At 41.6% G+C, this 15,116-nt stretch overlaps 1 protein-coding gene across 7 annotated transcripts in view; it reads left to right on the top strand.

The window, feature by feature from the left end:
* Positions 1–15,116, top strand: part of ARHGEF6 (Rac/Cdc42 guanine nucleotide exchange factor 6) — a 94,084-nt gene that overhangs the window by 20,299 nt on the left and 58,669 nt on the right. For all 7 annotated transcript variants that reach the window (XM_073228087.1, XM_073228084.1, XM_073228086.1 and 4 more), the window contains 3 exons: positions 7,360–7,444; positions 9,558–9,682; positions 10,977–11,178. In XM_073228087.1, coding sequence (XP_073084188.1) covers positions 7,360–7,444; positions 9,558–9,682; positions 10,977–11,178 — 412 coding nt within the window. The remainder of the gene's footprint in view (positions 1–7,359; positions 7,445–9,557; positions 9,683–10,976; positions 11,179–15,116) is intronic.

The raw sequence follows: 15,116 nt of genomic DNA, 5'->3' as shown, positions 1-15,116 counted from the left end.
ATGACTGTCCTCCCTTACATGCCTATCTCATTCCTTACTCATCCCCACCGCCTTTCCCAAACACTTAATACTCAACCGAAGATAAATCTCTGTTGTGGAGAAAGTGGCTTTTCCCCTAAAGGAGTGCAAGAAACAATGGAGGTCATCAGCTGTGACGCATTGCTGTTGGTGATGCCGAAGTGGCCATCAGGAAGTAGATATGGTGACTTTACAATGCGGTGTGAGCAGTGAGGGATCACACTCAGTTCTTCCCTCCTGTCATAGGAGATCTATGGAGCTGAACTTCCCACCCCTGAATTGTATGTGGTCCAAGTAATGTAGAAGCCCATATTAATTGTGTCAAGTGACAGTGCATAAATCCACAGAGAGTAAAGAACATAGGTGGTTGAAACTGTCCCCAGTCACAGTCCAAGTCCCACTAGGCAGTGACAGCAAGATAGAGCCAGAATTTATAAATAAGAAAATTTTTTTTAGAACCAATTCTTTTTTGTTTTTTATTAAGTTATCACTGATATACAATCTTATGAAGGTTTCACATGAGCAACAATGTGGTTACAACATTCACCCATATTATCGAGTCCCCCACCCCAACCCCATTGCAGTCACTGTCCATTAGTGTAGTAAGATGCTATAGAGTCACTACTTCACCATGCTGTACTGTCTTCCCCGTGACACCCCCACCATGTATGCCAATCATAATGCCCCTCAATCCCCTTCTCCTGCCCTTCCCTCCCCTTCCCCTTTTGTAACCACTAGTCCCCCCTTGGAGTCTGTGAGTCTGCTTCTGTTTGTCCCTTCAGGTTTTGCTTCATTGTTATACTTCACAGATGAGTGAAATCATTTAGTACTTGTCTTTCTCCAACTAGATGATTTCTACTCCACCCACGTTGTTGCAAATGGGAGGATTTGTTTTCTTCTTATGGCTGAATAATATTCCATTGTGTAATTGTGTGTATGTATCACATCTTCTTTATCCATTCATTAAATAGGTAATTCTTTAAATGACATTTTGAAAAAGTCGCCTTATAAACAGGTTATGATTGTGGTCGGCTGCAATACCCCAGACTCTCTTTGCTTTGATTCTATATTATTCAACAACTTCCTCATTCTAATTTGGCTTACCATGTAGATTTCTCCATTGTGAGAGAGTGATCTGGCCATAAAATGGGAGTATTTAATCTTCTTAATGGTTCAATTTTTTAGTAAAAAAATAGCCAATTGGCATTTTGGTTTGTGCTTTGGCCTTTTGTGACCTTGGTTAGCCCGAGTCCATTCTGAAGACCCTGAGAATAGGAGACCAGATTCTGGACCTTAGGAATGCAGTCAAGATGCTGCCTTTGAAAGCCCATATTCAGATGAAGGCCAGCAGGCCTTTCACTCCACTTGTTTAGTTCAAGACATATCTCACCTTCCAGATACGAAATAGAGTCACCAAAACATCGTGTTGCTTTCCTAAGGTCCTTGCAACTGCTCAGCAATGACAAATCTGTCACTGGAGTCAAGGTCTTCTGACCTTCACACCAGTGCTCTTTTCAGTACCCTGGTGTAATTGCAGCTATATGCACAAGCAGATCTTGTTCCCTAAATGGCTGAAATGGAGAGAAATGAAGGAAATAAGAGAGGAGTAGAGAGCAGAGTTTGCTTTCTTAAGTTTGCTCCATAAAAAATAGGAACAGCTATTTTTTAAAACCAGGCAGGGTACAAATGCCATCCGCTGTATTCTAGTAAGTGGAATACCAGTGGCTGAGTCCAATTTCTGAGCTAAGAGCATTATTTGTGGCTGACTTGGGGACTGCTTTTAGTAGGAGCTATGTGGAAGGATCCTGGGTTGTGTTCACAGAGCCAGGAGCAGTGCCATCCAGTGAAATATGACTAAGCAGCTCAGATTTGCTTGCTCTGTTGCATGGTGTAATGACATTTCCTGAAAAGTTCAGGGGTTAACAGGCAGTGTGCTCAGCTGGGAGAATTAGAGAGTGGGGTTCAAGATGGGCTAAGTTAATTTAAGATTTTATTCAGTAAGGACAATCAGAATGAGGGAGAGATGGAAGGCTCCTAAAATATCTGAAATCTTTTTTTTAATGGGCCTGAAACATAAGCTATGTCCATGTGGTTCCACTGAATCACTTGCTTTTCAGTCGATTAGATTTTAACAGTTGAGTGATGGAGCTTATTGTGATCACTCCAAACCCTAAATTAACTTCAAATGGAAGTCCTTGAATGGTACTAAAGCTATACGACACTGGACACATTACCTTGTTCTGAACTAGTATATGGTGTGGCTGCTTCCCTTAAGGAGGCGGTTGGGGCTGTGACTAGTTAAGTTAGAGCATGATGCCAAGTCACGGTTTAGTTTAGTTCTGTGACCATGGGTAGGACCCCCACCCAACCCACACTTCGCATACATGAACGCAGCTCCCAAGGTGGAACCAGATGAACAGAGAGGAGTAGCTCAGTGCAGTCTCTCGCTGCTTCTGGCAAACGTGAGCAGGTGCCTAGTGGGTCAGGGCATGAAAGGACAAGAACAGCACAGGGATTAGGCAAGGCCCCAGTGGACAGTCTTGTCACATGGGAGATTTTCTTTTACTGTGATCAGTTGAATTAGCCATCCTGGAGGTTGTAGTACTTGCTGTAGATGGTACAGATGCTGCTTATACTGACAGCAGCAAGGGGTTTATTTTCATGTGTGAACCCATGAATTTCTTTTTCATTTTTTTAAATGTCTCATGAAAACAAAGTATGCATAAGGGCTGAAATGCCTCTCAGGGAGCTTTCTTGTGTAATTTTTTTGGTTCCATCACTTTCTTGCTTTGTGACTTAATTACTGTGAGTCTTAGTTGACTCATCTATAAAATGGGGGAAATAATTGTACCCACATTACATACACACATTACAGGCTTGCTGGGAGAATCAAGTGCAGTGAATGGATATATATATGTGTGTATATATATATATATATATATATATATACATGCACACATATGCATATGTACACATACACACATACATATAACTAAAAGCATGGTGCCAGCACATAGCAAGGGCTCAGTAAATCAGTAAATTGCAGCTGTAAGATTAGTGATGGAATGGAATAAGGGGGTGGGGGAATTTGTTCTCATAATGCTTCCTTGTGTTTGTCAGTTTAGGGAAAATGTCATAAAATAGCATGTATGTTGAAACAGAAAACTACCCCAAAAGGCTGTATTTGTAAAGCCGTAAAAATATTAACTTCTGTGTAGTTTATACTGGCAGATCCCCAACAGCTCAAAATTAACACCTGGTTTTTAGTGGATAGAAAATAGGTTTTGCTGTCATTGTGGATATCCAAAACGGAAAAATGTAGGGAAACATTCAGTTATTTTATTTTATTTTGTTTTGTTTTATTACTGAAATATAGTTGATATACAATATTCTGTTGGTTCAGGAGTGCAACATAGTGATTTAACAATTATGTACATTACTAAATGCTCACCACGATAAGTGGTTACCATCTGTCACCATACCAGGTTATGAAAATACTGTTGATCATATTCCCTATGCTGTACTTCCATCTCTGTGACTAGTTTATTTTATAATTCGAAGTTTGTACCTCTTTAGCCTCTTCCCTTATTTAGCCCATCCTCCCACCCACCTCCCCTGTGGCAACCACCAGTGTGTTCTCTTGTGTTTATAAGTCTTTCTGTTTATTTGTTCATTTGTTTTGTTTTTTAGATTCCACGTATAAGTGAGATCATATGGTATTTGTGTTTCTCTGCCTGGCTTATTTCACTGAGCATAATAGCCTGTAGGGCTGAGGAATATTCCATTGTGTCTATGTACCATATTTTCTTTATCCATTCATCTGTTGATGGACACTTAGGTTGCTTCCATATCTTGGCTATTGTAAGTAATGTTGCAATAGACATTGGACTACATATATCTTTTTGAATTAGTGATTTTGTTTCCTTTGGGTAAATTCTCTGGAGTAGAATCACTGGGTTATATAGTAGTTCTAGTTTTGGTTCTTTGAGGAACCTCCCTACTGCTTTCCATAGTGGCTGCACCAATTTACATTCCCAGCAACAGTGTAGGAGGGTTCTGTTTTCTCCACATCCCTGCCAACACTTGTTATTTCTTGTTTTGTTTTGTTTTTTCTTTTTGGCCATTCTGACTGGTGTGAAGTGATATCTCATTGTGGTTTTGCTTTGCATTTCAATATGGGGAAACATTTAAAAAATAAATGCCCTGTCTAATTTTAGCTGCTGATGTAGGATTGGCCCTTAGACTGGCTATATGTAAATACCTTAAACAAACCTTTAATGACATTTGATCCCTCTCTGTCCTATTGCTTACCCAGGGAGATACAATGTTTTATTGTTGCTGCTATTGTTATACTTGAACCTTGCCTCATCCCATTGCAGGAGTGGGACCTTGAAACCATCTAGCACTAGTCTTAAGAAGCAATCCTTTTTTTCTTGTCTGCATCACAGTCATGGTAAATGGAGGGAGGGAATCCTGCTGTTCATCTGACCTTCACAGATCCAACTGGAAGTCACCAGCTCATTTCTGGACCAAAATAGGTATAAAGTTCAGCTAATCTAGAAGTCCGTTTCATACCATACTAAACAGGCTAGTGAGGCTTGCACAGCGCACCAGAAGATGAGTATCATCATGGCTTTCTACTGGAAAATCACACACAGCGTCAATGTGCACATGAGCGGTCACTTTTAACAAGTCCCACAGCTTTGCTGATAGGAAAGGGAATTGGTTCTCCATGTTGTATGTATATACGATTGGGATTAGTCCAAGGCACATGGCCTGTACTGTAATAGAATTCCTTGTTCTCCTCCAGCCTCTCCACGGTGGAGGATTTTCTCTGCTTTTTCACACTTGGCGCCAGTGCCCTCAGTTTTTCTCCACACTGTTGTCTCTAAAGTTGGTCTCATGCCTCTCCTTTCCACTAAGGTATGAGAGACTGATAACACCTGAAAGTGTGCACAAGCTCCAAATGATATTTCCATTTAGTAGAAAACCAATCTCAAGATCATGGAAGAAAGAAAGAAAGGTCTGGGGTGGAATTTTCCATAGCATTCAGTTTGAGACCTGCAAGGGTGTGGTGCAGTGGAGGGTGTTGGTGGTTCTATGTTCTCCTTCAGCTGCTCTGAAATCATAACCCTTAGGCACTGCCTTCTCTACCAGTCCCCAGAGGGTTCTTCCAGCTCCTTCCTGTGCCATTCTTAGTGCTCCAGAATAGGCTTGCAAGGAGAACAGTGTCCATGGGTGAACTCGAGTGTACTGCAGTTTCCTAAAGAGGGAACTGTGTATATAGTCCAGGCAACTTCCCTCAGGCAGACACGAGTCTTGATGCACGTTTCATTTTCTGATCAGTGTACTCATTTTCAAATTTGGTCAAGTGCCGGCACAAGTGAATAATGCCAGTACCAAGTACAAGTTGCCACATATAGGCAGTCGATTAACCTGGATAAGGAATAACATAAAAAGAAAGGAGACATTTTAATCGCAGCTTTTGCTCTTATGCCTTATTCTGTTAATACTTACTTCCACTTATTAGGCTCTACTCATCTCCACCATGGCTACCGAACACTCACATCTCCACATTCACACATGCATTCGTGTTTGCATTAGGAATTATGGGATAAAAATAAATAAAGTTTGTGTTTTGTTGCCATTTTGGCATACATGTCATTAACTCTTTCCCATTGATCAGTTCTAAGGGAGATTCAATAAGTCAGGAATCTCCTGGGATACTAGATACTCTCTCCAGGGTCTGTTGCATCTTGTTCACCCAGGCTTCATGAAACTAAAGCAGAAGCCTATCAATTTATTCCAGGAAAACTTTGGATTTTATATTGTAGCATTCAGAAGTATATTTGGACCATAGTGTCATTTCACTCCTTAGTAATATTGGCACTATGCCTTTACTTAAAGTATATTTGTGTCTCAATTTTAGATGTGATTGGGCTCTTCAGTCATTTTAAGTTTAATTGTAAAACATTCATTGACTAAATGCATGGTGGAGTTGTGGATCGCAGAATAGGCAGACTTCTGTAGGCTCCCGTTGGCATATATTATTTGTATTGGTGGGTCTCCTAAATTTGGAAAAAAAATGGATACTACATATTTTCATTCTAGAGACATATTTTAGGTCTTCAAGAATATATACACAAAGAAGATCAAATTGTGTCTTGACGTGGTTCCCAGAAAACACGCAGACTAGAGACAAAACAAATGGCTCTGCTTAATCGGAAAATCCATTACCAATCATGTCCCATATGCAAAGATACATTTTATTCCTCTCACCACATCTGAGAAGAAAGATGTAAACTTCTAGATGAACAAAATATTTTTAGAAGACGCATTTCCATCTAGATGGTGGGCATCTGGTTACCTATAGCTCTTTGTATCTACATTGTTGGCTGGCCGATTAATAGATTGTACCTGTGCTTTACAACACTTCTAGTTTCAAATATACATATATGAGATGGGAAGAAGTCAATATGCTTTAATACATGGAATACATATAAAAATGAACAAATTTTTTTTAAAACAATAGCCGATTGTTATCTTCACTAGATAGTTGCATATCAGAATGATGACCAACAAAGAGAAATATTGTATTTATTAAATGTTTTGTTTCCAAATGTTGAGTAGTATCACAAGGCCAAAACTCCTATCTGGGAAAGTCACCTGAGGCCAGGAAGAACCTATAGGCTCAGGCAGGCAAGGGTTCAAATCCATGAAGAGAAGCTGAGACGGGCAAGGTCAAGCTGCAGAAACCAGGAGCTGGAGCTGGGAGCAAAAGGCAGACCTAGGCAGAAAGCTTGGGCAATGTGAGTTGGGATCCCAGGTGCTTGGGACCCAGTGGGTAACAGTGTGGGGACAGGAATGGAGGGAAAGGGGACTGCTGACAGTGTCCCTACTGAGGGCAGTGAATCGACTGGACCGATGAAAATGTGTCGAAAGGCTCCACCGTCCTTCTTTGTGACTGTTACAGTCATTCTGTAGGTGCTGGGCATTAACTGTAACCCATGCATACAAGTTCCGGTAACTGGGCTGAGAGCATTGATAGGCTCCGGTCAGAAGAGTGGGTCTGTGTGCACTGTGCGTTTCCCGGCGGGCCCTGCGTTCTCAGCTTGGCTCTCATTTCCCATTACTGCCTCGCTCTGACTCACTGATGGCCCGCCACATGTCATTAGGCAGCTCAGCTGCTGCTTTCATTTCTCCCCACGGTATGCAGAGGTTTGGGTCGCAGCTTTTACGTTTTTTTTCTCCCTGAGAGCTGGAGGAAGCAGCCTTTTGATAGTTTGGTTTGGTGAGTTGAATACTTACAGTGTCTTATAGTTTCAATTTCCTTTCTCATAGGTATTTGATCCTGATGACCTTTATTCAGGGGTCAATTTCTCTAAGGTTCTGAGTACTCTTTTAGCTGTCAACAAAGCAACCGAAGGTAAGCAGGGTCTGTGAGTAGAGTTCTGGGTGATATATTTGGCTCCACATGTTTCTGATTACCCCAGGAGCCAACTATGGCCAAAATTGTTTGATTGGTGCAAATTTCTTCCTTCCCTCCAAGTAAACCCCAGTGGATATCAAACACTTTAATTTTTCATGCGTTAAGATTTGAACATACCTATCAGAGAAGTTATTCTAATGCTCTTAATACAATGAGAAGAACCAAGAAACGATTTCATTCAAAGCTATTGAAAAGGCAACTGGGTATAACAAGCCAGAAAAGAAAGGCATAGACCAGCTCCCTTTTTCATAGTTTACAGAATATAGCTGTTACTTCTCTTTCCCGGTGAGACACACATTTTTCCCATAGTTTTCCGTATGCCTTCATCCATGTCAAGGGACCCCCTCAGTGCCCTTGCACTGGAAAGGAAACTTCAGGTTCATAATGAGTGAAAAGACTACCTTCTATTTCAATGTTTAATGCCCACCACATTGGACATATTAAATATATGTCCTAGTAAATGCAAGGCAAGCAGTGATAACCTTGGGGTATATAACTTCCCTCCTTCTGTGGTATTGTATCTTCTCTACAGCTGGGCTGTAACAGCCACAGTTAAAATGCTTTGAGCCCTTACCATGGGTCTAGGATGCCCTAAGAGCCATAGGCGGTCTCATTCAATTTGAAACAACACTGGGGGGTAAGAATTATTATTAGGTCCGTATTACAGATAAGGAAAGTCAGATGCATAGTTGCCCAGCTAGAAGTAAGTGGCAGAGCTGGGATTCAAACTCACATCTGACGCCAGAGCCCTTATGCCCAAACATGGGTCTTGCTGCTTCAACTGTTGGAGAGTTAACAGGCTGTGTGCCCAGCACTGCCAGGTGCTACAGAGGGAAGTGTAAGATATGGTGTCCGCCCTTGAGAAAATTGCCATCTATGTAGGGAGACTCAGCTTACCCCATGAAACCTTTAGAGAACAAGAGCAGGCAATATACTCAAGTGCCAAATAGGATGAGCATCTAGGAAGCTATCAAGTAATTATAGTTTTAGTCAAAAGAGCTGTATATAATAGCAATAAATGTAAAAATACTTCTCTGAAGTTGTTCTTTTGCTATTTGGAAAATAAAAAGCTTTTGAGCTATTGCAAGGCGTATAGCAGAAAGTACAGCTAATTCAAGTAACTATATTTAACACACATGACAGCTATCCAGTTCTGGGCAGGGAGGATTGTATAGTTCTAACATTATGCCACACAAATTATACGTTCCTTTGCCAAACTCTCCTAGCAAGTTTTACAGTCTCTTCCCTTGCCACAGATATTTATAAATACAAGGAGGTGAAAGTTAAAACCCACAGCATCAAGGAAATTACTTGGATACTGAGCTTGTCGCCTAGAGAATGTTTGGGCTTTAGACTTTTGCAGTTTATATCTTTTAAAAATAAATGGAGAGGAAAAGAACCCTTGTTTGAATTTGTCGAGAAGCCAGCGCCACTCTTCAGTACATTCTCAGCACCGGTCGGATCGAATTTCACAAGGTTTCAAAGGAAGAGAAGACTCCCAAGTTTGACTTTAAAAAAAATTTTTCTACTATCAGGATTGCATCTTTCCCAGACATACATTCTCTCTCTCATCCTCACCTCCCAGGCCAGGTCAAGGGAGTTTTACATTATATATGTCACATACATTGCTGTATGTGAGCAGGAGAAGAACCACTTAGTATGGGCCAAAAACCAAAGAGAGAAATTTGAAATATTTCAAAGTAATAAGAGCACAAACAGCTGTTTGGTACCCAATATAGTTCTTCCTTGGTTTTTCCATACTGTTGTGGCTGGTTCAGGAGGGAATAGTTGTAGGGAAATGGGTTAAGAGAAAATGTGGTTCTGTCGCTGTTTTTCATTCTACTGGAGAGCAATGGCCAGTAAGGTTAAGAGAAAGAAGTTGGCCACCAAAGCGGGAGGGGGATGAAGTACACTTGGCATGTTCGTAATGATAACAGTTGAATCATGGCTAGGTTGCCTTTGATAATGTCCCATGAAAGATAATGTCCTGTTGTAGATGTTTTTCTGATGTGAATGGTTCCCTTTACCATGCCTTTTCTTCTTTTCACAGATCAGCTATCAGAAAGACCATGTGGACGTTCCTCTTCTCTTAGTGCTGCTAATAGTCCTCAGACAAACCCACAGGGAGCAGTTTCTAGCACAGCTCCTGGGCTGCAAAGGCAGTCAAAGGCAGTGGTAAGTATAGTCCCCCTATTCTCCCTGCCTGTTTCAAAATACATAAAATTAGATTGATATCCCCATCGCAGCCCCATATGTGGTGAGATAGCCAACCTGTTTATTTGGGGCCTTGCAGAGAAAACTAATTTTAAACCTAGCAGCAGTTCAGGCTGGCCTGCTGGAATGAATCAAAGGCATGTGGGGCAGAGAGTCAGAAAATCAGGGTTGAAGCCCCAAAGTTCTTTCCCTTCCTAGAATCAAGCAAGTTTTTTAACTGAGAATGCTGTGCAAATATAAGTCTTTATGACTACTTGCTGATGGCCACTTGGCGTTAGTTCCCCTACCCGTGGTTTATTAGGAGATATAAATAGTGCTTGGCACATAGTAGGCAAGCAGTATTTCTTGCTATGATCATCGTGATTTTATTTATTTCTTTGCATTCCTACTGAGCCTTTGATGAGCTACTGTATTGGAACAGCCCGGGTATCTTTGCATTTGGTCTCAATGGGTGCCTTTATTTGGGAGGAACTGCTCCATCTTCTGCTCTTTTGAGACCTTTGTTCCTTGTCAAAAGCCGCCCACCTACTTTAAGCCATCAAGAGTTGTTACTTCCAAAGCACTTTAATTACTTCCACAGCACTTAACCTTTTGAAATCACAGATCCCTTGGAGGAGCTGATGAACACTGTGGTTGCACATGCCTTGGACCCTCTCAAATGATATGCAAAAATCTCCTGTGTATGAACATATGGGTATGTGTTTTGGTAAAGATGTGTTGTGCTCATTAGCTTCTCAAAGGGGCCGGTGACAAATTAAGAACTCCTGACTTCGGGAACTATGGGGTATTTGATCTTTGCATATGACTAAGTCTTAGCCAATTTAAGATATTCTTAGTGATTGTGAGGTGGGAGGCAGGTTTTATGAGTAGGTTAGGATCTAATCTTGGTCGTATCATTATGTAAGACTATGTGTGTTGGGTAGAGGTTGGGGGAATGGTTTAGCACTCTACTTTGTCTCTGGGCTCATTTAAATAGTATCTTTAGATAATTGGTGAGGGGAGAGGGAAATGAAAGCTGTGGCCCCTCCACAATACATAGTCTCACAAATGCAAGTTTGCATACAGTTGAGGGATTTGTTAATCCCCCCTGAGGGTTATACATGTTAGGGCCACCTCGAAGTTAAAAACTCGAAACTGAGATGGACTTGGGGCTTTATCTCTGGCCACCTCACTTTATTTGCCTAAATTCATGTAATTTCTGTCCCTGTCCCATTTAGATGAATGCTTCATCTGGTGTTGGTTTTTGTTCCTCTAGGAGATGACAGAAAATGGAAGTCACCAGTTGATTGTAAAGGCAAGATTCAACTTTAAGCAGACTAATGAAGATGAACTTTCCGTTTGTAAAGGGGACATCATTTATGTCACTAGAGTTGAAGAAGGCGGATGGTGGGAAGGCACATTAAATGGGAGAACAGGCTGGTTCCCTAGCAATTATGTTCGAGAAATTAAATCCAGTGGTAAGTGAATCTTTTAAAAGTCTTTTTGAATGTGTCTTGTACTTTCTTAGTATTCTTACTGAAAATCTTGTAGTTTTAACTGGTTGACAGAAACTATACTTTCATGCATATGTCAAAAATAAGACTAGAACAGAACAGGGAAAAATCTGCTATTAGATATTTTGAAATGCAGTTGTATTTAACTTACATCAAGGCAGCAAAAAATTTAAAAAGTGAAAGAATTCAAAGCTCAGACACCTGTTCCACCCCTTCTGTTGACCAATTCTAGTCCATTCCATGTAATAGAGTACATAGGCCTTCCGGCTACTCTAAAAATCAGCATGTGCTAACTTCCCTTTTCTAGCCTTAAGCTCTTGAAGCAGACCTAAATATAAATGTCTCAGATGTGTGGAGAAATAACAATCATAGGACAGCAGGAAGCTGCCTGGCCACTTTGATTCTGAATGAGATTGCCCTTAATTCATTGCATGCTACTAACTGCTTATCATTTTCCAAAAAAATATCCAGAGAATGAAATCTAATCACTCTTCAGTAGTATTTCTAGAGCTGTCTTAAGTAACTTACTTGCCTTTTATTATTTAAGAAAGTAGGCCCTGGATGAACAAAACAGCAAGAGATTCATAAACACTGAGAAGTGACTAGTGGTTACCATGGGGGAGGGGCTGAGGTAGGTGGGTGGGGAGGGGGAGAGGGATAAAAGTACACAAAAATTCTCAATCATATTGTAAGTTGGTCACGGGGGTAGTAGTACAGCACTAGTGAGGCAGGTGAGGATTTAATAATATGGGTAACTGTTGAACCGCTTGTTGTAAACTTGAAACCAATATAAGACTGTATATCAATGAAACTTCAATAAAAAATAAATAAAAAAAAAGAGATCCTGGAATTCCATCGTATTAGAATGCAAATGAAAGTGGCTAAAGGAAGCAGGTTCTCACCAGGTAATGAATGGGAAGTCACCTTCATCTTGGGCTTCACAGCCTCCAGAACTGAGAAAGAAATTTCAGTTGTTTATAAGTCACCCCCTGGCAAAATGTAGGTAAAATAGGCCCTGCCTATATTACCAAAAAACCCTGATTTATAAAAATATGTCATAATACAAATAAAATAGTACTCAGTTATTCACATTGTTATATCTCTTCACTTTTCAAAAATATTTTCCCAGGGGCTCCTTTGAGTGGTTTGCTCCTCAGTGCATTTTTTTCTTTTGTAGATGTCTTTGCTGCTTTTTAAATGCTTCAAAATTAATACTGTTAATTAATGCAATTATAAGCTCACTATAAATAAATTAAAATATTGCAGAAATATATAATGTAGATAATAAAAATTCCTCTCTCTTTTGCTCCCTCCCCCAGATAACTAGTATTAGGAGCTTTTCCCTAAAGCATTTAATATTAAATTTGGTTTGCATGCTTTTCTGTGTTGTGTGTTTGGTTAAGGGGTTGGGTATCTCCTTTAATGGAGTAAGTGTTTACTGACAGACTTATAATTGTAAGCGTAGATTCTTAGCATTTTTTACTACCAGGAACCAAGAAGACCCTGTTCAACCCTGAAGTATTTTCTCAGGCCTTATTTGGAATTTCTGTGGTTTTGATGATTTTCACCACTGATTTTTACCCCTCGCTACATCTTTCAATGGGTATAAGCTGGTGGCTAGGGCCGCTGAATAACTTTCCAGATTCACTTGTACTTTGGTCCCTGATTCAGTGTCTTCATCTGCAAAACTAAAGCCACAGTGCTTGCTGCCTTGTCTGGTAATCCCAAGCATTGTTGAGGGGACAGGGGACGTGGACAGACAGCACACCTTCATTATACTGTCCCTCACTGAGATGCCTTGTAGCACAGTCAGGCCACTCCCTGGTGTGTTTGTCCTGCTCTTCAGACCTTTCCCTTCAAGTTTCTCCTGTCTTCTCTTTGGTTTAGAACTCAGTTAAGGACTCACCTGGTAAGCTCTGGCTCTGATTTGAGTGCCTTGGTAACCCCTCAGAGCATCTCTTACCCAGCTGACAAGAGTAGGTCTGGACAGATGAGGCCAGAGGCCTGCAAGGATGTGGAACATCTCTCACCTGCCTTATTGCAGTAGCTTCCTAACTGGCGTCCCTACTCCTGCCCTTGTCATTCTTATAGGCTGCCAGAGTGACTCTTTCAAAGTGTAACTTGGGTAATGGCGCCCTATCTCAAAAAGAGTAAAGGCCAAGGTCATCCCAACAGCCTACAAGGCTCTCCAGGATTTGGCCTCCCATTGCCCATCTGACCTCCTCTCTGACCTCTCTCCCCCTCACTCATTCTACTTGAGCCACACTGGCCTCCTGGTTGCCTGTGCCAAACAGGCATCTACCTCACTAGCTGTCCCCCCCGCTGGCACAGTCCCCAGATATCAGCTTGCTTCCGTCTACTTCAGGCCTTTGATTACCTGTCAGTGTCACTTGGGGCTTTCCCCGGTCATCTGGGAAAAAATTAAGCCCTATCTCCACTGCCCCTGGCCCCCTTCCCTACTTGACTTTTTGTTTAGCATTTCTCTCCATCTAACGTCATATACATTTATTTATTTCCTTCATTAACTGTCTGTGCCTTATCATTAGGATGTAAGTGCCATAAGGGCAGAGATGTTCTGCTTTGGTTAGGCTCAGTAAATATATATAAAATGAATGAATATTGTGAGCTAGTTCATTAAATTCTGTTCAGCTTGTTCACTGAGCATAACCTAGGCACTCGGTCGGGGAGGGGGCTGTAATCATCTGTCCTCATGGACCCCACCTCCAAGGCCCCTACAGTCGAGTAATCAAGATATTGTGTACACAACGAGCTATCACAGGATAGGGCAGAATAAGTAACACAGGCAAAGCTCTACCTCTAAATGAGATGCTGTTGAAGCGGTAAAAGAAATGATTCAATTAACAATAATGTCCGGGGATAAAAGCACTTGAATTGGGCCTTGAAGGATGGAAAGAATATTCTGACTGGTAGTAGAAGGTTAGAGGGAGTAAGTTAAAACAGCATGCAGTGGAGGTAGGATGGTTTGGGTTGAGGGTAAAGTGAGTGAAGAGGAGCGGGGCTTTGAGCTGGAGCTATATTCAGAGGGGTGCCAGTGAAAAGTTTTAAGCAGGGGGATAGAATAGCATACAGGTTGCAACGATCCCTCTAGTGGTGGGGTGGGGGCTGGATTGTCAGGAAGTGGTGAGAATAAGCAACAGGATGTAGGGAAGCCAGGAGAGACTCTTGCTGGGTTCCAGGCAGCCCAGATAGTGGTGTGGGCTACTGTTGTGATAGTGGACAGAAAGAGAAAGTGGATGAAAGCAGTGGACACTGTTAAGATAGAATCAAGAAAACTCGCTGATGACTAGTTATGAGGACAAGGGAAGAGGTGAAGATAACTCCGACTCTCGGGATCCAGGTCAGTGGTTAGCTCCTTAAGGGCGTGCAGTGTCACCCACCTAGCCAGTCTCTGTCCTGGGCACCGCTGAGGCAGAGAAACCTAAGACATGACTCTGCCCTCCTGAAGTTCAGAGTCTGGTAAGGGGGTGATAGCATTAGAATACAGTATAAGTTCAGTGATGGGGCTAATACAGGGTGCTGTGGACAGTGGTGAGCATAAGAGGGGTGCCGAACTTGTCCTGACAGGGAGGTCAGGTGGCACTTGTTCATCTTTGAATACCTTTCTGTCTCCATAGTGCCTGACAGTGGTCCTTTAGACATAGGAAATATTTGCTAGATGCAGAACTCCATTGATAGAGAAGACTGGAGGAGGAGGGTATGAGTGTGTGTGTGTGTGTGTGTATGTGTGTGTGTGTGTGTGTGTGTGTGTTGGGTGGCTGGTTGGCACTGAAGATGATTTGTTTTGGACTTGTTGAGTGGAGGTGCCAGTGAGTCATGGTTCTGAGGATTGCCAGCAGGTTGTTGGCAGTATGGATTTGGAGCTTGAGCAAGAGATAAGAGCT

This window comes from Manis javanica, chromosome X (genome assembly GCF_040802235.1).
Source record: "Manis javanica isolate MJ-LG chromosome X, MJ_LKY, whole genome shotgun sequence".
Lineage (NCBI taxonomy): Eukaryota > Metazoa > Chordata > Mammalia > Pholidota > Manidae > Manis > Manis javanica.
This window is presented reverse-complemented; position numbering and strand designations above follow the sequence as displayed.